At 47.3% G+C, this 24,427-nt stretch overlaps 2 protein-coding genes across 4 annotated transcripts; one reads left to right on the forward strand and one right to left on the reverse strand.

Moving 5' to 3' along the window:
* Window positions 1-1,134: 1,134 nt before the first annotated feature.
* Window positions 1,135-6,107, reverse strand: LOC123182083 (probable receptor-like protein kinase At1g11050). Its single transcript, XM_044594540.1, has one exon. It carries the CDS (start codon window positions 5,979-5,981, stop codon window positions 4,050-4,052), a length of 1,932 nt encoding a protein of 643 aa, XP_044450475.1. The 5' UTR covers window positions 5,982-6,107; the 3' UTR covers window positions 1,135-4,049.
* On the forward strand, window positions 1,614-3,922 carry LOC543337 (MADS-box transcription factor 4). 3 transcript variants are annotated; one of them, XM_044594541.1, is made up of 8 exons: window positions 1,614-1,899; window positions 2,027-2,093; window positions 2,186-2,247; window positions 2,365-2,464; window positions 2,570-2,599; window positions 2,731-2,775; window positions 2,838-2,940; window positions 3,531-3,922. In XM_044594541.1, exons 1-8 carry the CDS (start codon window positions 1,712-1,714, stop codon window positions 3,590-3,592), a joined length of 657 nt encoding a protein of 218 aa, XP_044450476.1. In that variant the 5' UTR covers window positions 1,614-1,711; the 3' UTR covers window positions 3,593-3,922. The 3 variants fall into 3 exon arrangements, with proteins under 3 accessions (XP_044450476.1, XP_044450477.1, XP_044450478.1); XM_044594542.1 differs by having other exon boundaries at window positions 2,838-2,928; XM_044594543.1 differs by lacking the exon at window positions 2,838-2,940.
* Window positions 6,108-24,427: the final 18,320 nt, after the last annotated feature.

Here is a 24,427-nt window from a genome sequence, read left to right on the forward strand (position 1 = left end):
GACCATGCGGTGGGGAGGGAGCGAGCCTCTGATCAGATTGATTGATTGATTGATTGATTGATTGATGCACTCTTGTCCCTCTCACTTCTTCTTTTCCCCGTTGGCAAAGAGAAACGGACATGACAGCCACCTACAAATTGTGCTTAACTTTTGTGTTTTCTCTAAAATAGAAATCCGTGGAAGAGCCCATTGCTAAAAAAACAAGGAAATGACCACGATACTCATAATATCTTTCTTTTTTTGCGGGGTGAGATACTCATAATATTTTATTTTATTTTCTTACATTAAGAGATGATAAGTTACTTCCTCCATCTCCCGTCAAAAAAAAAAGTTACTTCCTCCATCTCCCAAAACACGGCTTATAAATTACAACTTTTATGCTTAACTTTTGTGTTGGTCAAACTATGCAAAAGTGTGGCCAACATTATAGATAAAACTGTTAACAACTACTCCCTCCATCCGAAAATACTTTTCATCAAAATGGATAAAAAAAGGATGTATCTAGAACTAAAATACGTCTAAATACATCTTCTTTTATTCATTTTGATGACAATTATTTCCAGACGGAGGGGGTACGAGCATGCTACTTGATCTAAACGCTCTTACATTTTTAGTAGTGGTCTAAACGCTTTGACATTTCTTTACAGAGGAAGTACTCTCTCCGTCCCATAATATAAGAACCCTTTTTATACTAGTGTAGTGTTAAAAACGTTCTTATATTATGGGACAGAGGGAGTACAATACAAAATTAGTATGATTAAATACAGAATAAAGTGTATTTTTTATTTCTACTTGGTGTAGTTGTTGATATTTTTTCCTATTTGACTTGAGACAAAATTATAGACCTTCTTTGGGAAGACGGGGGGAGCGCTCAAACGATGAAGTTCCACTAATATCTCACTTGCACCTTAACTTGATTGGGAATATTGTATGCCTCGTACCGTTGAACGGAGGGAGTACCGCTACAGCCTACAAGATTGAAATTGCTTTGCGTCCGACGTGCATACGATTTCTGATAAAATGAAGCTTGTTCAAGTACAATGTTATTCCATCGTCGTACAAGCATTGTATTAAAAATTGTCGGGCTATAGCACTGCTCCTAAAAAATAAAAGCCAAGGACCACGCGGAATATGTGGTAAGCAATTTCCGAATGGAAATTAAATTATGATGATTTAGGTAGTTAGCTCTACTTTCCAAAAGTACATGATCCAAGAGAAAAATTACTGACCCATAATAAAAGAAGAAAGGACGCTCCCCGCAAAAATAAAGGGGAAAGGGATAAAAGAGAAAAAATAGGAGGAAAGAGAGAGACATGGGGAGAGCGCGTGAAGTGTCCGCTGATCAAAGGGGAGCCCCTTCCCTCCAACGCAAGCGAGCCAGGGTCAGCTAAAATCCAACCGCAACGAACCAAAGCAGAGCACGCGAGCAGTTTCCATTTCCGGCCATCCAACCCTGGGGCGAGCCGAAAGCCCCCTCACCTCCATTCCCTCCATGGCAGCCACCCTCCTTTACTCCTCCCATCCTCCCCCAGCCATGGCATTCATTCACGCCCGCCCATAAAGATCGCCACCACCACAGGCCGCTGCTGCTCCCAAGCGCCCACACTCCACAGAGACAAGGGAGGAGGAGAGGGAGGAGTCCTCTGGGTCTGGGTCTTGGGTGCTCCTGGGTCCTCTTTCTTTCTTCCCGGCGAGCGAGCAGCTTGTTGAGATGGGGCGCGGGAAGATCGAGATCAAGAGGATCGAGAACTCGTCCAACCGCCAGGTGACCTTCGCCAAGCGCCGGGCCGGGCTGGTGAAGAAGGCCCGCGAGATCGGCGTGCTCTGCGACGCCGAGGTCGGCGTCGTCATCTTCTCCAGCGCCGGCAAGCTCTACGACTTCTGGACGCCCAAGACCACGTTAGTTGTTCTCCCGTTCCTCCCTCTCTCACCCTCTGTGCTTGCTTCTAGCCAAGGGCTCTGTTTCTTCTTCTTCTTCTTCTTTTTAAACCGGTCACGAAGCTCCTAGCTTTGCCTTTGCTGTCAGGCTGCCGAGGATCTTGGAGAAGTACCAGACCAACTCCGGCAAGATCCTCTGGGATGAGAAGCACAAGGTTCTTGCCTGATCTACCTCAGCAGTTTCTTTCAGCACACATCCAGTAAAAATGTTCAGAGTCTGAAAACCCTGGAAATGTTTCTTTTCCAGAGCATCAGCGCCGAGATCGACAGGGTGAAGAAGGAGAACGACAACATGCAGATCGAGCTCAGGCAAGTGTTGTTCCATCCAGCTTCCAGCTTCGATTTTCTCTCTCTTTCCAATTCTATCTGCAGCTCTTCAATGTTTGTGTGAGTATGACTCGACTGCGGCGGCTGATGACAGTGCAGGCATATGAAAGGCGAGGATGTGAACTCCCTGCAGCCCAAGGAGCTGATCGCCATCGAGGAGGCGCTCACCAACGGCCAGACCAACCTCAGGGACAAGATGGTAATGCATGCTGGGTGTAGAAAATTCAGAGCTTGCAAGTGTTTCATCTTTGTTTTGTGGAATATTGTTGTCTGCCTCTGATGTTGGTGTGTCTCCTTGTTGCAGATGGACCACTGGAAGATGCACAGGAGGAATGTATGGACACTAAATTTACCACTGCGCTTTGCATTTCCTTCTGTACACCATGGAGTTTCTTGAAGAAGAATTTTGATCTTTTTTTGGCAAAGAAAATTCTGATCATGCTCCTCCTTTGTGATTTACCACAGGAGAAGATGCTGGAGGAGGAGCACAAGCTGCTGGCTTTGAGGATGGTAATTCTTGAGCACTTCCTTGCTTTCTTCAGTCTAGAATTAATCATCCTGCGGAACTGCAGACATGCATCAGCTTTTGCCAACTAGTGAAATGGAGCATAATCAGGGCATGTACAATGGTGGCATATGGATACAGATGGCTCAGGACAAAAAGTAATTTGAGGCGTATGTGTTGATTTTTTCTCTCCAATGCAAGCTACTACTAGTGGGCCTTATCAAAGAATAAAAAAGTGACTCTCACTACACATACATCCCTCCTCTCCACTTCAACTTTACGCATCGGACCACACTTTTTCTCTCTAAGCACTCTCCTCCTGGAGAGGATAACGCTTCCCCATCCGAACCTACTTTTTCTGTTATCCAATCCTACATGGCATGTGAGGCATCACCCTGGGGCTATGCATTGGCCATGCCCTCATATCCTCCAAGGGCATGATCTTGGTTTCAGTACAGTGTTGCTAATGCAGTTAGACCACTGGTCAGTACTTAATGTGGCTGATCAGAGTCATCTACTCAGCAACCAAATAACGCATCACTACATAGTTCCTTGCTGCATTATTTTTCAACACAGCATGCGTGTCTTCATACCCTGCAAACTGAATCACCTCTACCTAGTCCAATTGAATAACCGAAACTGTAATAACAGAATTCACTGCATAGGTTAAAAATTTCAGTGAATGGTAACCGCACTTTCTGCTTTGTTGACAAGTAACCCAAAAGCTGAGAAATTGCTGAAGTTCTCCTCCTGTTTCCAGCACCAGCAGGACGACCTGAGCAGCGGCATGAGGGAGATGGAGCTCGGGTACCATCAGGGTAGGGATTTCACTTCCCAGATGCCGTTCACCTTCCGGCTGCAGCCCAGCCACCCCAACTTGCAGGAAGACAAGTAGGCCATCGAATCCTGCCGTGGCCTGTGTGAACTGAAGCTCCTCTACCTGCAGGCCACAACTGCTAGCTTCAATTTCCGTGTGCAACCTTAAATGTATCTTCCTTTTCATGTCTGGCCTGATGAACTTAACACCGCTAGTTGCTTCCCAACACATAACTTTTAACTAAGACAGTTCCTGTCCCTGTCAAGATGCTTGTATAATTGCTGCCTATCCTGATTACAGTGTGTCTTGTTAGTGATGATGGCCAAGGTGCGAAAGTAACAAAGTTTGATGTGAATGCCATTTTGGCCATTTGAATGCCTCATTCAGAAAGTCAATATAATCAAAGAAGTATCGACACACAACTCTGGACTTCAGTTGACCAGAACAAACACAAGAATTACATCACCTAAGCATGTCCCCATTATCCATTAAAGGGCCACTGATAGCCGGGGAAGCGCTGAAGTTGCTCCCAGCTTCGCTGAACATCAAAAAGTTGTGCCCAAATGGCAGCGGCCGATCTGGTATCTCTGGTATGTCCATGTCCCCCTCAAGCATCTTCACGGCCTCGGTGATGGTCGGTCGGAGCGCAACCATCACATGAGCGCAGAGGATTCCAACAAGAACAAACCTTTCGATGGCCTCACCTCTTGGGCTCTCGCACGTCGACAATGCATCGTCGAGCACCTCCCTTGACTGGCCAGCCTTGATGAGCGTCCACGCCCAGTCGGTGATCAGCACTGGCCCATTCGAAGCCGTCATGTCAAGCACATGCCGCCCACTCAATATCTCAAGCACCAGAACGCCGAAGCTGTAGACGTCGCTCTTCTCTGTCAATTGTCCATAGAGCGCGTACTCCGGCGCCAAGTAGCCATGTGTGCCGGCAACCCGCGTCGTGAGGTGAGACTGCCCTTCTCGGCTCCTCCTGGCTAGCCCGAAATCCGCCACGCGTGCCCGCATCTCATTGTCGAGCAATATGTTGGTCGCCTTGATGTCCCTGTGATAGATCGCAGGCTTGACACCATAATGCAGATATTCCAACCCCTTTGCCACATCCATTATTATGTTCCGACGTTGTGCCCATGTCAATGCCGCCCGCTTGCTGCTTCCTACTCTGTCCTGGAAGATGAACTCCTCGAGCGATCCATTGGGCATGAAGTCGTACACGAGGAACATCTGCTTCCCTTCCTCTATGTCGTCATCGACAATGCAGCAGCCACGCAGCGGCACCAGGTTCCGGTGCCGGAGGTGGCTGATGATCTCCACCTCGTTGGTGAACTCCTCGTCACCGCCGTCCATTTCTGGGTTGAGCATCTTCTTGACGGCAACCACAGACCCATCCGCGAGCACGCCGCGGTAGACAACTCCGAACCCACCGCGGCCGATGAGGTTTCGGTCCGCGAAGTTGTCCGTCCCCTTGGACAACTCGGCGATGTCGAACAGTATTGACCCGGTGTTGGGCCTTAGGTGCGGACGCCGGTCCTCCGACCCCTCCTCAGGGATGGTGTGGTTCCTCTTCTTCTTCTCGGCGTGCCTTGTCTTTCTCCAGACAAAGAATGCGAGGACTGACAGGAGGAGGATGAAGGCGATTGGGATGGTGGTGGCGTAGATGACTGCGTTGTTGGACTTGGAGTTGTGAGAGGGCGGGGTGGATATGCCGAGGCCGAGGATGCAATGGGCGGCGGTGGGGGAGGTGGGTCCCTCGACGCTGGAGATGCCGGCGGCGTACATGACGGTGAGGTAGAAGCAGTTGAGCTGCGATTCGGTCGTGGCGTTGGCGCTGGCGGCGATGAGGGGGGAGGTGGCGACGATGCCGGCGGTCTGGCAGCGGTCGCAGATCGGCATGGACGAGAGGTCGGGGCCGCAGGCGGCGTCCAGGCCCGCGACGGAGGCGTTCCCAACGACGGCCCTGTACTCGGCGGCGGTGGTGACGCCGGCGCAGAAGGACGGGGAGACGGCGAACTCGTCGGGGGACGGGAAGCAGGACTGCACGAGCGAGGCGCCCGGGAGCGAGGCCGGCGTCGACGCGACCGCCTCGGCGAAGTCGGCGAGGCAGGTGGCGGAGGCCGCCGCGGACGGGACGCGGAAGTGGCCCGTGGCGCGGAGCCGGCCGGCGAGGCCGATGCTGAAGACGGAGAGCAGCGTCTGGCAGCAGGCCGTCATGTTGGGCGCGGCCCCCGCGCACGGCGCGGGGTCCCACGGGAACGTGGGCACGTAGCTCAGGTCCAGCGGGCACGTCCCGTTGCCGCCGCCCGCCGCGGCCGCGCCGTCCGTCGAGCCGGCGAGCAGCAGCGCCAGGAGGAGCGGGAGGATCCGGAGGAGCCTCCGCGCCGGCATTTCGGCGAGCAGGTGGTGTGCGGGGGAGGGTGGACCAGGGGTCGGCGTCGGCTTACGTTGGGAGGAGAGCGCGAGAGGAGAAATACTCGAGCAGATAGCGGGGGGGAGAGAGTGGTTGGAGTAAAATGGGGCGTCTCCCTGCGCCAAGCCTTGCGTGTACGGAATAATTTATAAGTTTGCGCGAGGATATGGGCGCAGAGTATGACGGGTGGGGCCTGCGGGGTCGGGTGCGCCGGACCGATGGAGACGTGGGAGGGGTCTGGCTGGTTTGACCGGAAGGTGGCCGGAAGCGAAGAGGAGGTTGTGGTGGTGGCTGCGACTTCGCCGCTTTGTTTGACGTGGCGTGAACTGTGGATTAGTGAGTTTAATGCTTCTGCTAATGTAGACATCTGGCTCATCTGTTTGAAAACTACATAAACATTTTTTACGGGTTAAAGGTAGTTTTTATTAAAAAAAATTTGAATACGCACGAGTGTGCGTATCATATATTGAAGAAGGTAGTTTTTATTTCAAAACAATAGGACTACAGTATGCTAAGTACAAGACTATGAATGAAGGGGGAGGCTGTTGCAACCAGCACTCGGTGCTACGAGCCTTACCGGGACAATTAGCTGGACAGTGTGAAACCGTTTTCTGTGATCTGATCTCATGATCTTCACAGATTTGAACTCCCTTTGCATCTAACGCAAATTCTCTCTTACTTCAACACCATTCATAAGATTCTGTCACAACTTTCATCCTCCTACTCACCCTGCCTCCTGTTTTCAGTTTTGTCGATTTTTCCAGCATTCTTTTTTCTTGAAAATTGCCTTAGCTGCTCCATGTTTTATTAGTTTACTAAATAAAATGCAACTAGATCAAAAAATAACATTTCTTTGATTATCCAATAAGTTTTGATTTGGTTGGCATACACATTATACAATCCAATTTTTATATGTAATCACATTGGCAATAAAAAATGGCAAGTAAATCACGATAATTATGTATAAAATATTTATCCTCTATTACAAAAACATTTTATCCAATGAGATGGGGAAAACACGTGCATATAGACAAACTGCATTTGTCAGCATGGGAACAAATTTGGTGACCTCACACATGCTGAATACGATAACTAAAAGCAATTTGTCACCACAACCACTAATCCAACTTGTGATTTGTCTTTAACGATGTGTTTGTCTCGATAAGAGCTTTAGAGTAGATTCAACTTTTACTATGTGTCTCGACGGACTTTTTCTTTCACCATAAACTAGGCAATGGTATATCGGTTGCCACATTAGCAATGAGTAATTTTCGTTCTAACTTACGAGCATAGTTAGTTAGTCTGCATATAGAAGTTATCTGAAATCAAACTCCTGTATAGGGAAAAAATCAATATTCACAATGCGAAATCAATATAATTAGATGCACCATGAAATTAATTTTCATACTATATAACTTTAGTATCTTAGATGTTGAGATTTTTAGATTTAAATTTCATCAAACTTTGCATAGTTTGACTCAAACAAATCTTATGTGCAGAGTAAAATGAAATGAAGGGAGTACTAATTAGTCAATTTGATATTAAACGTCTATGTTGTTAGCAACTCAGAGAAAGAGGTGTGAAGTCTTATCAATATGCGATAGTATCACACATTCGAAATGATTTAGTGGTGAATCCAACCAAACAACTACAACATGATAATCACTAGTGACATGACAATTCGATTTTTACTACCCATGGCAAATCATGAAAAATATATCGACATGAGATGTTGTTTTGAAGCCTTCAAACAACGAATCCAATAGCAAAGATGTAACTGTGAGTCTGATTTGGAGTTTGAGAGATAAAAAATATATATTCAAAATCTATTGAAACCATGTCGATGTCACTACTTACATTGACTGGCATGTCCATATACGGGAGACTACAATAGAAATCTAGATAAAGGGATGTGAATTGTGCCATTTTGCCTTTTGCCTTTTTGTGACACTATGAATGTTGATTTTGTCTTTCTTGTTTCTCTACTATATTTTGGATTTTGATTTGAATTTTTTTACATATTTGTAGATACCTGTCTGTGAACATTCATAACTTTTCGGAAATTTTTGAAACACTGAAATATTTATATTTATTTCAAAAAATGAAATCATAGGAGCAGGAATCTCAGTTTTGCCCATTGGTATGTGTACCGGCATGTATCCCACCTGAAAACAATGAGCATGGGCAAGACTTCCACTCAAAAAATCATGAGCAAGACTTGGTGACATTTTGTATCCACGAGCAATGGTTATACATACCCTCAAAGTATATGGATAGGGCATGGGTATGAAATTGTGTCCATGGATAATCCAATGGACACCAAGAAGAAAACTAATAAATAAAAATAACTCCTATGACATGTGGGGTCAACATCCAACTCATAGGGCCCAACTCTAAACCCTATATTCTCTAAACTGACCATAGCTCATAGACCCGCTATGTGACTCCTTGAAATGATGAAATCTGACTCATCACCTCCGGACTCATTTTCAACTCTCGATCCAACGATCCCCAATTACCACATATGCCTCCCATCGCGTCGGGCTTCCACTGCTCATACTCCCTTTATGCCTCCAAGAGGCCACCCATCGGAGGAGACCGCATCGGCACTACATTGCTCACCCATCATCACTTGAACTTTAAACTCATTTCTCCATCTTTTACAAATTTAAATGCTATACATTGTAGCCGCCACCCATTAGATATCCTATAGCCGATGGGTATGGGAGCACCTGATATTAGAGCATCTACAGTCGGACCTCTCAAACCCGCCTCATACGTCCGGGCGGTCCACCCGGTCACTGCCCGATCACGATTTTTTAACCCAGACGGGCCCCTCAAACGGCCCTCAAACGCCTGGGCTAACCGGCACCCCCCCCATATCCAGCCCAAATATGGGGCGGATATGGGGGCGACCGGGCACGCCCACCACGTCGGTCTGACGGCGGGGTCCCACGCGGAAGCGCCGGAAAACCCGGCGGTCCGACGGACGCGCGTCCGTCGCCGCGGTGTGAACAACGCGTGGCGCCCCTCCGGCTCGCCGCCCAAGACCAAATCTGGCTATTTAAGTCGGCTGGCGTCCCGCAACCCTAACCCATTCCCTCCACCCTCTCTGCGCCGCCAGTCCGAGCCCATCCACCTCCTCCCTCTCCCACTCCGTCGCTCTGTGTTGGGGAACGCAGTATTTCAAAAAATTTACCTACGATCACACAAGATCTATCTATGTGATGCATAGCAATGAGCGGGGAGAGTGAGTCTACGTACCCTTGTAGACCGAAAGCGGAAGCGTTAAGTAACACGGTTGATGTAGTCGAACGTCTTCGCGATCCAACCGATCAAGTACCGAACGCACGGCACCTCCGCGATCTACACACGTTCAGCTCGGTGATGTCCCTCGAACTTTAGATCCAGCTGAGGCCAAGGGAGAGTTCTGTCAGCACGACGGCGTGGTGACGGTGATGATGAAGTTACCGGCACAGGGCTTCGCCTAAGCACTACGACGATATGACCGAGGTGGGAAACTGTGGAGGGGGGCACCGCACACGGCTAAAGATCAACTTGTATGTCTATGGGGTGCCCCCTGCCCCCGTATATAAAGGAGGAAGGGGGAGGCCGGCCGGCCCTCATAGGGTGCGCCCAAGGGGGGCAATCCTACTCCCAGTAGGAGTTGGACCCCCCCCTTTCCTAGTCCAACTAGGAGAAGAAGGAATGAGAGGGGAAAGAGAAGGAGGGGGCGCCGCCCCTCCCCCTAGTCCAATTCGGACTAGGCCCATGGGGGGGGGTGAGCGGCCAGCCCTTGGCTGCCCCTCTCTCTCTCCCCTAGGCCCAATAAGGCCCATTACTTCTCTAGTTCCGATAACCCTTCCGGCACTCCGATATTTATCCGGTGACCCCCGGAACTCATCCGGTGTCCGAATAACATCGTCCAATATATCATTCTTTATGTCTCGACCATTTCGAGACTCCTCGTCATGTCTGTGGTCTCATCCGGGACTCCGAACAACCTTTGGTCATCAAATCACATAAACTCATAATACAAATCGTCATCAAACGTTAAGCGTGCGGACCCTACGGGTTCGAGAACTATGTAGACATGACCGAGACACTTCTTTGGTCAATAACCAATAGCGGAACCTGGATGCTCATATTGGTTCGTACATATTCTACGAAGATCTTTATAGGTCAAACCGCATAACAACATACGTTGTTCCCTTTGTCATCGGTATGTTACTTGCCCGAGATTCGATCGTCGGTATCATCATACCTAGTTCAATCTCGTTACCGGCAAGTCTCTTTACTCGTTCCGTAATGCATCATCCCGTTGTTGGGGAACGTAGTAATTTCAAAAAAATTCCTACGCACACACAGGATCATGGTGATGCATAGCAACGAGAGGGGAGAGTGTTGTCTACGTACCCTCGTAGACCGAAAGCGGAAGCGTTATATCAACGCGGTTGATGTAGTCGTACGTCTTCATGATCCGACCGATCCAAGTACCGAAAGCACGACACCTCCAAGTTCTGCACACGTTTGGCTCGGTGACGTCCTCGCCTTCTCGATCCAGCAAGAGGGGCGAAGTAGTAGATGAGTTCCGGCAGCACGACGGCGTGGTGACGGTGTTGGTGAAGAACAATCTTCGCAGGGCTTCGCCTAAGCACTACGAAAACTATGACGGAGGATAAACTAGAGGAGACGGGGTTGCCGGCACACGGCTTGGTGTTTCTTGATATGTCTTGGGTGCTAGCCCTACCCCTCTATTTATATGTTGAGCCTTGGGTCGAAACTTGGAGTAAAAGCCTCCACAAAGTCGGTTTCACCCGAAAGGCAAGAGTCCTTCTCGGACTCCAGGGCCAGACGCCAGGGTTCCCAGCGTCTGGACCCAGACGCCAGGGACCCTGGCGTCTGGCCCCTGGACTCCGCAAAACTTCCTTTTGCGCTTTCCAAAAACCTTGTGGGATTTTCCCTTTGGCCCAAATGAAGTGTCCTAGCCATAGACATGAGTTGTCATTTGATTAACGTTTGGTAGCACACAAAGTGTTCCTCCGGTAAACGAGAGTTGCATAATCTCATAGTCATAGGAACATGTATAAGTCATGAAGAAAGCAATAGCAGAATACTAAACGATCGTGTACTAAGCTAACGGAATGGGTCAAGTCAATCACATCATTCTCCTAATGATGTGATCCCGTTAATCAAATGACAACTCATGTCAATGGCTAGGAAACATAACCATCTTTGATCAACGAGCTAGTCAAGTAGAGGCATACTAGTGACACTTTGTTTGTCTATGTATTCACACAAGTATTATGTTTCCGGTTAATACAATTCTAGCATGAATAATAAACATTTATCATGATATAAGGAAATAAATAATAACTTTATTATTGCCTCTAGGGCATATTTCCTTCAGTCTCCCACTTGCACTAGAGTCAATAATCTAGATTACACAGTAATGATTCTAACATTCATGGAGTCTTGGTGTTGATCATGTTTTGCTCGTGGAAGAGGCTTAGTCAACGGTCTGCAACATTCAGATCCGTATGTATCTTGCAAATTTCTATGTCTCCCACCTGGACTAGATCCCTGATGGAGTTGAAGCGTCTTTTGATGTGCTTGGTTCTCTTGTGAAATCTGGATTCCTTTGCCAAGGCAATTGCACCAGTATTGTCACAAAAGATTTTCATTGGACCCGATGCACTAGGTATGACACCTAGATCGGATATGAACTCCTTCATCCAGACTCCTTCATTTGCTGCTTCCGAAGCAGCTATGTACTCCGCTTCACACGTAGATCCCACCACAACGCTTTGTTTAGAGCTGCACCAACTGACAGCTCCACCGTTCAATGTAAACACATATCCGGTTTGTGATTTAGAATCGTCCAGATCAGTGTCAAAGCTTGCATCGATGTAACCATTTACGACTAGCTCTTTGTCACCTCCATAAACGAGAAACATATCCTTAGTCCTTTTCAGGTATTTCAGGATGTTCTTGACCGCTGTCCAGCGATCCACTCCTAGATTACTTTGGTACCTCCCTGCTAAACTTATAGCAAGGCACACATCAGGTCTGGTACACAGCATTGCATACATGATAGAGCCTATGGCTGAAGCATAGGGAACATCTTTCATCTTCTCTCTATCTTCTGCAGTGGTCGGGCATTGAGTCTTACTCAATTTCACACCTTGTAACACAGGCAAGAACCCTTTCTTTGCTTGATCCATTTTGAACTTCTTCAAAACTTTGTCAAGGTATGTGCTTTGTGAAAGTCCAATTAAGCGTCTTGATCTATCTCTATAGATCTTGATGCCCAATATATAAGCAGCTTCACCGAGCTCCTTTATTGAAAAACTCTTATTCAAATATCCCTTTATGCTATCCAGAAATTCTATATTATTTCCAATCAGCAATATGTCATCCACATATAATATCAGAAATGCTACAGAGCTCCCACTCACTTTCTTGTAAATACAGGCTTCTCCAAAAGTCTGTATAAAACTAAATGCTTTGATCACACTATCAAAACGTTTATTCCAACTCTGAGAGGCTTGCACCAGTCCATAAATGGATCGCTGGAGCTTGAACACTTTGTTAGCTCCCTTTGGATCGACAAAACCTTCCGGCTGCATCATATACAACTCTTCTTCCAGAAATCCATTCAGGAATGCAGTTTTGACATCCATTTGCCAAATTTCATAATCATAAAATGCGGCAATTGCTAACATGATTCGGACAGACTTAAGCATCGCTACGGGTGAGAAAGTCTCATCGTAGTCAATCCCTTGAACTTGTCGAAAACCTTTCGCAACAAGTCAAGCTTTGTAGACAGTAACATTACCTTCAGCGTCAGTCTTCTTCTTGAAGATCCATTTATTCTCAATGGCTTGCCGATCATCGGGCAAGTCAACCAAAGTCCACACTTTGTTTTCATACATGGATCCCATATCAGATTTCATGGCCTCAAGCCATTTTGCGGAATCTGGGCTCACCATCGCTTCTTCATAGTTCGTAGGTTCGTCATGGTCTAGTAACATAACCTCCAGAACAGGATTACCGTACCACTCTGGTGCGGATCTTACTCTGGTTGACCTACGAGGTTCCGTAACAACTTGATCTGAAGTTTCATGATCATCATCATTAACTTCCTCACTAATTGGTGTAGGTGTCACAGGAACCGGTTTCTGTGATGAACTACTTTCCAATAAGGGAGCAGGTACAGTTACCTCATCAAGTTCTACTTTCCTCCCACTCACTTCTTTCGAGAGAAACTCCTTCTCTAGAAAGATTCCAAATTTAGCAACGAAAGTCTTGCCTTCGGATCTGTGATAGAAGGTGTACCCAACAGTCTCTTTTGGGTATCCTATGAAGACACATTTCTCCGATTTGGGTTCGAGTTTATCAGGTTGAAGCTTTTTCACATAAGCATCGCAGCCCCAAACTTTAAGAAACGACAGCTTTGGTTTCTTGCCAAACCATAGTTCATAAGGATTTGTCTCAACGGATTTAGATGGTGCCCTATTTAACGTGAATGCAGCTATCTCTAGAGCATAACCCCAAAACGATAGCGGTAAATCAGTAAGAGACATCATAGATCGCACCATAACTAGTAAAGTACGATTACGACGTTCAGACACACCATTTCGCTGTGGTGTTCCGGGTGGCGTGAGTTGCGAAACTATTCCGCATTGTTTCAAATGAAGACCAAACTCGTAACTCAAATATTCTCCTCCACGATCATATCGTAGAAACTTTATTTTCTTGTTACGATGATTTTCAACTTCACTCTGAAATTCTTTGAACTTTTCAAATGTTTCAGACTTATGTTTCATTAAGTAGATATACCCATATCTGCTTAAATCATCTGTGAAGGTGAGAAAATAATGATACCCGCCGCGAGCCTCAATATTCATCGGACCACATACATCTGTATGTATGATTTCCAAAAAATCTGTTGCTCGCTCCATAGTTCCGGAGAACAGCGTTTTAGTCATCTTGCCCATGAGGCATGGTTCGCAAGTATCAAGTGATTCATAATCAAGTGGTTCCAAAAGTCCATCAGTATGGAGTTTCTTCATGCGCTTTACACCAATATGACCTAAACGACAGTGCCACAAATAAGTTGCACTATGATTATCAACTCTGCATCTTTTGGTTTCAATATTATGAATATGTGTATCATTACTATCGAGATTCAACAAAAATAGACCACTCTTCAAGGGTGCAAGACCATAAAAGATATTACTCATATAAATAGAACAACCATTATTCTCTGATTTAAATGAATAACCGTATCGCATCAAACAAGATCCAGATATAATGTTCATGCTTAACGCTGGCACCAAATAACAATTATTACGGGCTAAAACTAATCCCGAAGGTAGATGTAGAGGTAGCATGCCGACTGCGATCACATCGACTTTGGAACCATTTCCCACGCGCATCGTCACCTCGTCCTTAGCCAATCTTCGCTTAATCCGTAGTCCCTGTTTCGAGTTGCAAATATTAGCAACAGAACCAGTATGAAATACCCAGGTGCTACTGCGAGCATTAGTAAGGTACACATCAATAACATGTATATCACATATACCTTTGTTCACCTTGCCATCCTTCTTATCCGCCAAATACTTGGGGTAGTTCTGCTTCCAGTGACCAGTCTGCTTGCAGTAGAAGCACTCAGTCTCAGGCTTAGGTCCAGACTTGGGTTTCTTCTCCTGAACATCAACTTGTTTGCTGTTCTTCTTGAAGTTCCCCTTCTTCTTCCCTTTGCCCTTTTTCTTGAAACTGGTGGTCTTATTGACCATCAACATTTGATGCTCCTTCTTGATTTCTACCTCCACAGCCTTTAGCATTGCGAAGAGCTCGGGAATCGTCTTATCCATCCCTTGCATGTTATAGTTCATCACAAAGCTCTTGTAGCTTGGTGGCAGTGATTGAAGAATTCTGTCAATGACGCTATCATCCGGAAGATTAACTCCCAGTTGAATCAAGTGATTGTTATACCCAGACATTCTGAGTATATGCTCACTGACAGAACTATTCTCCTCCATCTTGCAGCTGTAGAACTTATTGGAGACTTCATATCTCTCAATCCGGGCATTTGCTTGAAATATTAACTTCAACTCTTGGAACATCTCATATGCTCCATGACGTTCAAAACGTCGTTGAAGTCCCGGTTCTAAGCCGTAAAGCATGGCACACTGAACTATCGAGTAGTCATCAGCTTTGCTCTGCTAGACGTTCATAACATCTAGTGTTGCTCCTGCAGCAGGTTTGGCACCTAGCGGTGCTTCCAGAACGTAATTCTTCTGTGTAGCAATGAGGATAATCCTCCAGTTACGGACCCAGTCCGTGTAATTGCTACCATCATCTTTCTGTTGGGGATCGTTGCAGAAATTAAAAAATTTCTACGCATCACCAAGATCAATCTATGGAGTTACTAGCAATGATAGAGAAGGGAGTGCATCTTCGTACCGTTGAAGATCACGAGACGGAAGCGTTGCAAGAACGCGGATGAGGGAGTTGTACTCGTAGCGATTCAGATCGCGGTGGATTCCGATCCTAGCGCCGAACAACGGCACCTCCGCGTTCAACACACGTGCAGCCCGGTGACGTCTCCCGCACCTTGATCCAGCAAGGAGGAGGGAGAGGTTGAGGAAGAGGGCTCCAACAGCAGCACGACGGCGTGGTGGTGATGGAGTGGCAGTTCTCCGGCAGGGCTTCGCCAAGCTCACGCGGAGGAGGAAAGGTGTTGGGGAGGGGAGGGGCTGCGCCTTGGATGTGGTGCTGCAGCCCTCCCTCTACCCCTCTATTTATAGGGAGAAGGGGGAAGGGGGTCGGTGTTGGAAATATGCCCTAGAGGCAATAATAAATGGTTATTATTATATTTCTTTGTTCATGATAATAGTCTATTATTCATGCTATAATTGTATTGTCCGGAAATCATAATACATGTGTGAATACATAGACCACAACCTGTCCCTAGTAAGCCTCTAGTTAACTAGCTCGTTGATCAACAGATAGTCATGGTTTCCTGACTATGGACATTGGATGTCATTGATAACGGGATCACATCATTAGGAGAATGATGTGATGGACAAGACCCAATCCTAAGCATAGCATAAAAGATCGTGTAGTTTCGTTTGCTAGAGCTTTTCCAATGTCAAGTATCTTTTCCTTAGACCATGAGATCGTGCAACTCCCGGATACCGTAGGAGTGCTTTGGGTGTGCCAAACGTCACAACGTAACTGGGTGACTATAAAGGTGCACTACGGGTATCTCCGAAAGTGTCTGTTGGGTTGGCACGGATCGAGACTGGGATTTGTCACTCCGTGTGACGGAGAGGTATCTCTGGGCCCACTCGGTAATGCATCATCATAATGAGCTCAATGTGACTAAGGCGTTAGTCACGGGATCATGCATTGCGGTACGAGTAAAGAGACTTGCCGGTAACGAGACTGAACAAGGTATTGGGATACCGACGATCGAATCTCGGGCAAGTAACATACCGATTGACAAAGGGAATTGCATACGGGATTGATTGAATCCTCGACACCGTGGTTCATCCGATGAGATCATCGTGGAACATGTGGGAGCCAACATGGGTATCCAGATCCCGCTGTTGGTTATTGACCGGAGAGGCGTCTCGGTCATGTCTGCATGTCTCCCGAACCCGTAGGGTCTACACACTTAAGGTTCGGTGACGCTAGGGTTGTAGAGATATATGTATGCGGAAACCCGAAAGTTGTTCGGAGTCCCGGATGAGATCCCGGACGTCACGAGAGGTTCCGGAATGGTCCGGAGGTGAAGAATTATATATAGGAAGTCCAGTTTCGGCCACCGGGAAAGTTTCGGGGGTTACCGGTATTGTACCGGGACCACCGGAAGGGTCCCGGGGGTCCACCGGGTGGGGCCTGTTGGGAATCGTAGCATAATTTAAAATTTTCCTACGCTCACCAAGATGCATCTATGGAGTCTACTAGCAACGAGGGGAAAGGAGTGGATCTACATACCCTTGTAGATCGCGAGCGGAAGCGTTCCAATGAACGTGGATGACGGAGTCGTACTCGCCGTGATCCAAATCACCGATGACCGAGTGTCGAACGGACGGCACCTCCGCGTTCAACACACGTACGGTGCAGCGACGTCTCCTCCTTCTTGATCCAGCAAGGGGGAAGGAGAGGTTGATGGAGATCCAACAGCACGACGGCGTGGTGGTGGATGTAGCGGGTCTCCGGCAGGGCTTCGCCGAGCTTCTGCGAGAGAGAGAGAGGTGTTGCAGGGGAGGAGGGAGGCGCCCAAGGCTTAGATCTTGCTGCCCTCCCTTCCCCCCACTATATATAGGGCCAAGGGAGAGGGGGGGGCGCAGCCTTGCCCCTTCCTTCAAGGAAGGGTGCGGCCAGGGGGGAGTCCTTCCCCCCCAAGGCACCTCGGAGGTGCCTTCCCCCTTTAGGACTCTCCCTTCTTTCTTATCTCTTGCGCATGGGCCTCTTGGGGCTGGTGCCCTTGGCCCATATAGGCCAAGGCGCACCCCTTACAGCCCATGTGGCCCCCCGGGGCTGGTGGACCCTCGGACCCCTTTCGGCACTCCCGGTACAATACCGATAAAGCGCGAAACTTTTCCGGCGACCAAAATAAGACTTCCCATATATAAATCTTTACCTCCGGACCATTCCGGAACCTCTCGTGACGTCCGGGATCTCATCCGGGACTCCGAACAACTTTCGGGTTTCCGCATACATATATCTCTACAACCCTAGCGTCACCGGACCTTAAGTGTGTAGACCCTACGGGTTCGGGAGACATGCAGACATGACCGAGATGCCTCTCCGGTCAATAACCAACAGCGGGATCTGGATACCCATGTTGGCTCCCACATGTTCCATGATGATCTCATCGGATGAACCACGGTGTCGAGGATTCAATCAATCCGTATGCAATTCCCTTTGTCAATCGGTATGTTACTTGCCCGAGATTCGATCGTCGGTATCCCAATACCTTGTTCAATCTCGTTACCGGCAAGTCTCTTTACTCGTACCGCAATGCATGATCCCGTGACTAACGCCTTAGTCACATTGAGCTCATTATGATGATGCATTACCGAGTGGGCCCAGAGATACCTCTCCGTCACACGGAGTGACAAATCCCAGTCTCGATCCGTGCCAACCCAACAGACACTTTCGGGGATACCCGTAGTGCACCTTTATAGTCACCCAGTTACGTTGTGACGTTTGGCACACCCAAAGCACTCCTACGGTATCCGGGAGTTGCATGATCTCATGGTCTAAGGAAAAGATACTTGACATTGGAAAAGCTCTAGCAAACGAAACTACACGATCTTTTATGCTATGCTTAGGATTGGGTCTTGTCCATCACATCATTCTCCTAATGATGTGATCCTGTTATCAATGACATCCAATGTCCATAGTCAGGAAACCATGACTATCTGTTGATCAACGAGCTAGTCAACTAGAGGCTTACTAGGGACACGTTGTGGTCTATGTATTCACACATGTATTACGATTTCCGGACAATACAATTATAGCATGAATAATAGACAATTATCATGAACAAAGAAATATAATAATAACCTTTTATTATTGCCTCTAGGGCATATTTCCAACAGTCTCCCACTTGCACTAGAGTCAATAATCTAGTTACATTGTGATGAATCGAACACCCATTGCGTCCTGGTGTTGATCATGTTTTTCCCTAGGGAGAGGTTTAGTCAACGGATCTGCTACATTCAGGTCCGTATGTACTTTATAAATATCTATGTCTCCATTTTGAACACTTTCACGAATGGAGTTGAAGCGACGCTTGATATGCCTGGTCTTCCTGTGAAACCTGGGCTCCTTCGCAAGGGCAATAGCTCCAGTGTTGTCACAGAATAGAGTCATCGGGCCCGACGCATTGGGAATCACCCCTAGGTCGGTAATGAACTCCTTCATCCAGACTGCTTCCTGTGCTGCCTCCGAGGCTGCCATGTACTCCGCTTCACATGTAGATCCCGCCACGACGCTTTGCTTGCAACTGCACCAGCTTACTACTCCTCCATTCAAAACATACACGTATCCGGTTTGTGACTTCGAGTCATCCAGATCTGTGTCGAAGCTAGCGTCGACGTAACCCTTTACGACGAGCTCTTCGTCACCTCCATAAACGAGAAACATATCCTTAGTCCTCTTCAGGTACTTCAGGATATTCTTGACCGCTGTCCAGTGTTCCTTGCCGGGATTACTTTGGTACCTTCCTACCAAACTTACGGCAAGGTTTACATCAGGTCTGGTACACAGCATGGCATACATAATAGACCCTATGGCCGAGGCATAGGGGATGACACTCATCTCTTCTATATCTTCTGCCGTGGTCGGGCATTGAGCCATGCTCAACTGCACACCTTGCAATACAGGCAAGAACCCCTTCTTGGACTGATCCATATTGAACTTCTTCAATATCTTGTCAAGGTATGTACTCTGTGAAAGACCAATGAGGCGTCTTGATCTATCTCTATAGATCTTGATGCCTAATATATAAGCAGCTTCTCCAAGGTCCTTCATTGAAAAACACTTATTCAAATAGGCCTTTATACTTTCCAAGAATTCTATATTATTTCCCATCAATAATATGTCATCCACATATAATAAGAGAAATGCTACAGAGCTCCCACTCACTTTCTTGTAAACACAGGCTTCTCCATAAGTCTGTGTAAACCCAAACGCTTTGATCATCTCATCAAAGCGAATGTTCCAACTCCGAGATGCTTGCACCAGCCCATAGATTGAGCGCTGGAGCTTGCATACTTTGTTAGCATTCTTAGGATCGACAAAACCTTCCGGCTGCATCATATACAACTCTTCCTTAAGGAAGCCGTTAAGGAATGCCGTTTTGACGTCCATCTGCCATATCTCATAATCATATTATGCGGCAATTGCTAACATGATTCGGACGGACTTCAGCTTCGCTACGGGTGAGAAAGTCTCATCGTAGTCAACCCCTTGAACTTGTCGATAACCCTTAGCGACAAGTCGAGCTTTGTAGATGGTCACATTACCATCTGCGTCCGTCTTCTTCTTAAAGATCCATTTGTTTTCTATGGCTCGCCGCTCATCGGGCAAGTCAGTCAAAGTCCATACTTTGTTTTCATACATGGATTCTATCTCGGATTTCATGGCTTCTAGCCATTTGTCGGAATCCGGGCCCGCCATCGCTTCTTCATAGTTCGAAGGTTCACCGTTGTCTAACAACATGATTTCCAGGACAGGGTTGCCGTACCACTCTGGTGCGGAACGTGTCCTTGTGGACCTACGAAGTTCAGTAACTTGATCCGAAGCTTCATGATCATCATCATTAACTTCCTCCCCAGTCGGTGTAGGCACTGTTGGAAATATGCCCTAGAGGCAATAATAAATGGTTATTATTATATTTCTGTGTTCATGATAATAGTCTTTTATTCATGCTATAATTGTATTGTCCGGAAATCGTAATACATGTGTGAATACATAGACCACAACCTGTCCCTAGTAAGCCTCTAGTTGACTAGCTCGTTGATCAACAGATAGTCATGGTTTCCTGACTATGGACATAGGATGTCATTGATAATGGGATCACATCATTAGGAGAATGATGTGATGGACAAGACCCAACTTAAGCATAGCATAAAAGATCGTGTAGTTTCGTTTGCTAGAGCTTTTCCAATGTCAAGTATCTTTTCCTTAGACCATGAGATCGTGCAACTCCCGGATACCGTAGGAGTGCTTTGGGTGTGCCAAACGTCACAACGTAACTGGGTGACTATAAAGGTGCATTACGGGTATCTCCGAAAGTGTCTGTTGGGTTGGCACGGATCGAGACTGGGATTTGTCACTCCGTGTAAACGGAGAGGTATCTCTGGGCCCACTCGGTAATGCATCATCATAATGAGCTCAATGTGACTAAGGCATTAGTCACGGGATCATGCATTGCGGTACGAGTAAAGAGACTTGCCGGTAACGAGATTGAACAAGGTATTGGGATACCGACGATCGAATCTCGGGCAAGTAACATACCGATTGACAAAGGGAATTGCATACGGATTGATTGAATCCTCGACACCGTGGTTCATCCGATGAGATCATCGTGGAACATGTGGGAGCCAACATGGGTATCCAGATCCCGCTGTTGGTTATTGACCGGAGAGGCGTCTCGGTCATGTCTGCATGTCTCCCGAACCCGTAGGGTCTACACACTTAAGGTTCGGTGACGCTAGGGTTGTAGAGATATATGTATGCGGAAACCCGAAAGTTGTTCGGAGTCCCGGATGAGATCCCGGACGTCACGAGAGGTTCCGGAATGGTCCGAAGGTGAAGAATTATATATAGGAAGTCAAGTTTCGGCCACCGGGAAAGTTTCGGGGGTTACCGGTATTGTACCGGGACCACCGGAAGGGTCCCGGGGGTCCACCGGGTGGGGCCACCTATCCCGGAGGGCCCCGTGGGATGAAAGTGGAAGGGAACCAGCCCTTAGTGGGCTGGGCCGCCCCCCTTGGGCCTTTCCCCATGCGCCTAGGGTTGGGAACCCTAGGGGGGGAGCTTCCCCCTTGCCTTGGGGGGCAAGGCACCCCTTTCCACCCCTTGGCCGCCGCCCCCCCCAACCCTAGATGGGTTTTTGGCTGGCCCCCCCAAGGGGGCCTATATAAAGGGGGGAGGGAGGGCAGAAACCTACAGCCTTGGGCGCCTCCCTCCTCCCCTGCAACACCTCTCTCTCTCTCGCAGAAGCTCGGCGAAGCCCTGCCGGAGAACCGCTACATCCACCACCACGCCGTCGTGCTGCTGGATCTCCATCAACCTCTCCTTCCCCCTTGCTGGATCAAGAAGGAGGAGACGTCGCTGCACCGTACATGTGTTGAACGCGGAGGTGCCGTCCGTTCGGCACTCGGTCATCGGTGATTTGGATCACGGCGAGTACTACTCCGTCATCCACGTTCATTGGAACGCTTCCGCTCGCGATCTACAAGGGTATGTAGATGCACTCCCTTCCCTTCGTTGCTAGTATACTCCATAGATGCATCTTGGTGAGCGTAGGAAAATTTTAAATTATGCTACGATTCCCAACAGTGGCATCATGAGCCAGGCCTATGCGTAGTTACTATGCACGAGTAGAACACAAAGAAGTTGTGGGCGTTGAGTTTGCCAATTCTTCTTGCCGCTACTAGTCGTTTCTTGTTTCGGCGGCATTGTAGGATGAAGCGGCCCGGACCGACCTTACACGTACGCTTACGTGAGACAGGTTCCACCGACTGACATGCACTAGTTGCATAAGGTGGCTAGCAGGTGTCTGTCTCTCCTACTTTAGTCGGAACGGATTCGATGAAAAGGGTCCTTATGAAGGGTAAATAGAAATTGGCAAATCACGTTGTGGTCATACGTAGGTAAGAAAACGTTCTTGCTAGAAACCTACAAACCACGTAAAACCTTGCAACAACAATTAGAGGACGCCTAACTTGTTTTTGCAGCAAGTGCTATGTGATGTGATATGGCCAGAAGATGTGATGAATGATATATGTGATGTATGAGATTGATCATATTCTTGTAATAGGAATCACGACTTGCATGTCGATGAGTATGACAACCGGCAGGAGCCATAGGAGTTGTCTTTATTATTTTGCATGACCTGCGTGTCATTGAATAACGCCATGTAATTTACTTTACTTTGTTGCTAAACGCGTTAGCCATACAAGTAGAAGTAATCGTTGGCGTGACGACTTCATGAAGACACAATGATGGAGATCATGATGATGGAGATCATGGTGTCATGCCGGTGACGAAGATGATCATGGTGCCCCGAAGATGGAGATCAAAGGAGCATGATGATATTGGCCATATCATGTCACTATATGATTGCATGTGATGTTTATCATGTTTTTGCATCTTATTTGCTTAGAACGACGGTAGTAAGTAAGATGATCCCTTATAATAATTTCAAGAAAGTGTTCACCCTAACTGTGCACCGTTGCGAAGGTTCGTTGTTTCGAAGCACCACGTGATGATCGGGTGTGATAGATTCTAACGTTCGAATACAACGGGTGTTGACGAGCCTAGCATGTACAGACATGGCCTCGGAACACGGAGGACCGAAAGGTCGAGCATGAGTCGTATAGAAGATACGATCAACATGGAGATGTTCACCGATCTTGACTAGTCCGTCTCACGTGATGATCGGACACGGCCTAGTTGAATTCGGATCATGTTTCACTTAGATGACTAGAGGGATGTCTATCTGAGTGGGAGTTCATTAAATAATTTGATTAGATGAACTTAATTATCATGAACTTAGTCTAAAATCTTTACACTATGTATTGTAGATCAAATGGCCAACGTTGTCCTCAATTTCAACGCGTTCCTAGAGAAAACCAAGCTGAAAGATGATGGCAGCAACTATACGGACTGGGTCCGGAACCTGAGGCTCATCCTCATAGTAGCCAAGAAAGATTATGTCTTAGAAGCACCGCTAGGTGAAGCACCAATCCCAGATAACCAAGACGTTATGAACGCTTGGCAGCAGCGTGCTGATGATTACTCCCTCGTCCAGTGCGGCATGCTTTACAGCTTAGAACCGGGTCTCCAAAAGCGTTTTGAGAAACATGGAGCATATGAGATGTTCGAGGAGCTGAAACTGGTTTTTCAAGCTCATGCCCGGGTCGAGAGATATGAAGTCTCTGACAAGTTCTTCAGCTGTAAAATGGAGGAGAACAGTTCTGTTAGTGAGCACATACTCAGAATGTCTGGGTTGCACAACCGCTTGTCTCAGCTGGGAGTTAATCTCCCGGATGACGCGGTCAATGACAGAATCCTCCAGTCGCTTCCACCAAGCTACAAGAGCTTTGTGATGAACTACAATATGCAGGGGATGGAAAAGACCATTCCCGAGGTATATTCAATGCTGAAATCAGCGGAAGGGGAGATCAGAAAAGAACATCAAGTGTTGATGGTGAATAAAACCACTAAGTTCAAGAAGGGCAAGGGTAAGAAGAACTTCAAGAAGGACGGCAAGGGAGTTGCCGCGCCCGGTAAACCAGTTACTGGGAAGAAGTCAAGGAATGGACCCAAGCCCGAGACTGAGTGCTTTTATTGCAAGGGAAGTGGTCACTGGAAGCGGAACTACCCCAAATACTTAGCGGACAAGAAGAAGGCCGGCAACACCCAAGGTATATGTGATATACAAGTAATTGATGTGTACCTTACCAGTACTCGTAGTAACTCCTGGGTATTTGATACCAGTGCGGTTGCTCATATTTGTAACTCAAAGCAGGAACTACGGAATAAACGGAGACTGACGAAGGACGAGGTGACGATGCGTGTCGGGAATGGTTCCAAGGTTGATGTGATCGCCGTCGGCACGCTACCTCTGCATCTACCCACGGGATTAGTTTTAAACCTCAATAATTGT

Source organism: Triticum aestivum, chromosome 1D, assembly GCF_018294505.1.
Source record: "Triticum aestivum cultivar Chinese Spring chromosome 1D, IWGSC CS RefSeq v2.1, whole genome shotgun sequence".
Classification (NCBI taxonomy): Eukaryota; Viridiplantae; Streptophyta; class Magnoliopsida; order Poales; family Poaceae; genus Triticum; species Triticum aestivum.

Excerpts from the sequence above, each read along its gene's own strand:
- LOC543337 (XM_044594541.1), top strand. The coding sequence starts at position 1,712 with ATGGGGCGCGGGAAGATCGAGATCAAGAGGATCGAGAACTCGTCCAAC. Across the intron at positions 2,094-2,185 it reads TCTGGGATGAGAAGCACAAG|AGCATCAGCGCCGAGATCGA; the intron begins GTTCTTGCCTGA and ends TTTCTTTTCCAG. Across the intron at positions 2,776-2,837 it reads AGCTGCTGGCTTTGAGGATG|ACATGCATCAGCTTTTGCCA; the intron begins GTAATTCTTGAG and ends GCGGAACTGCAG.
- LOC123182083 (XM_044594540.1), bottom strand. The coding sequence starts at position 5,981 with ATGCCGGCGCGGAGGCTCCTCCGGATCCTCCCGCTCCTCCTGGCGCTG.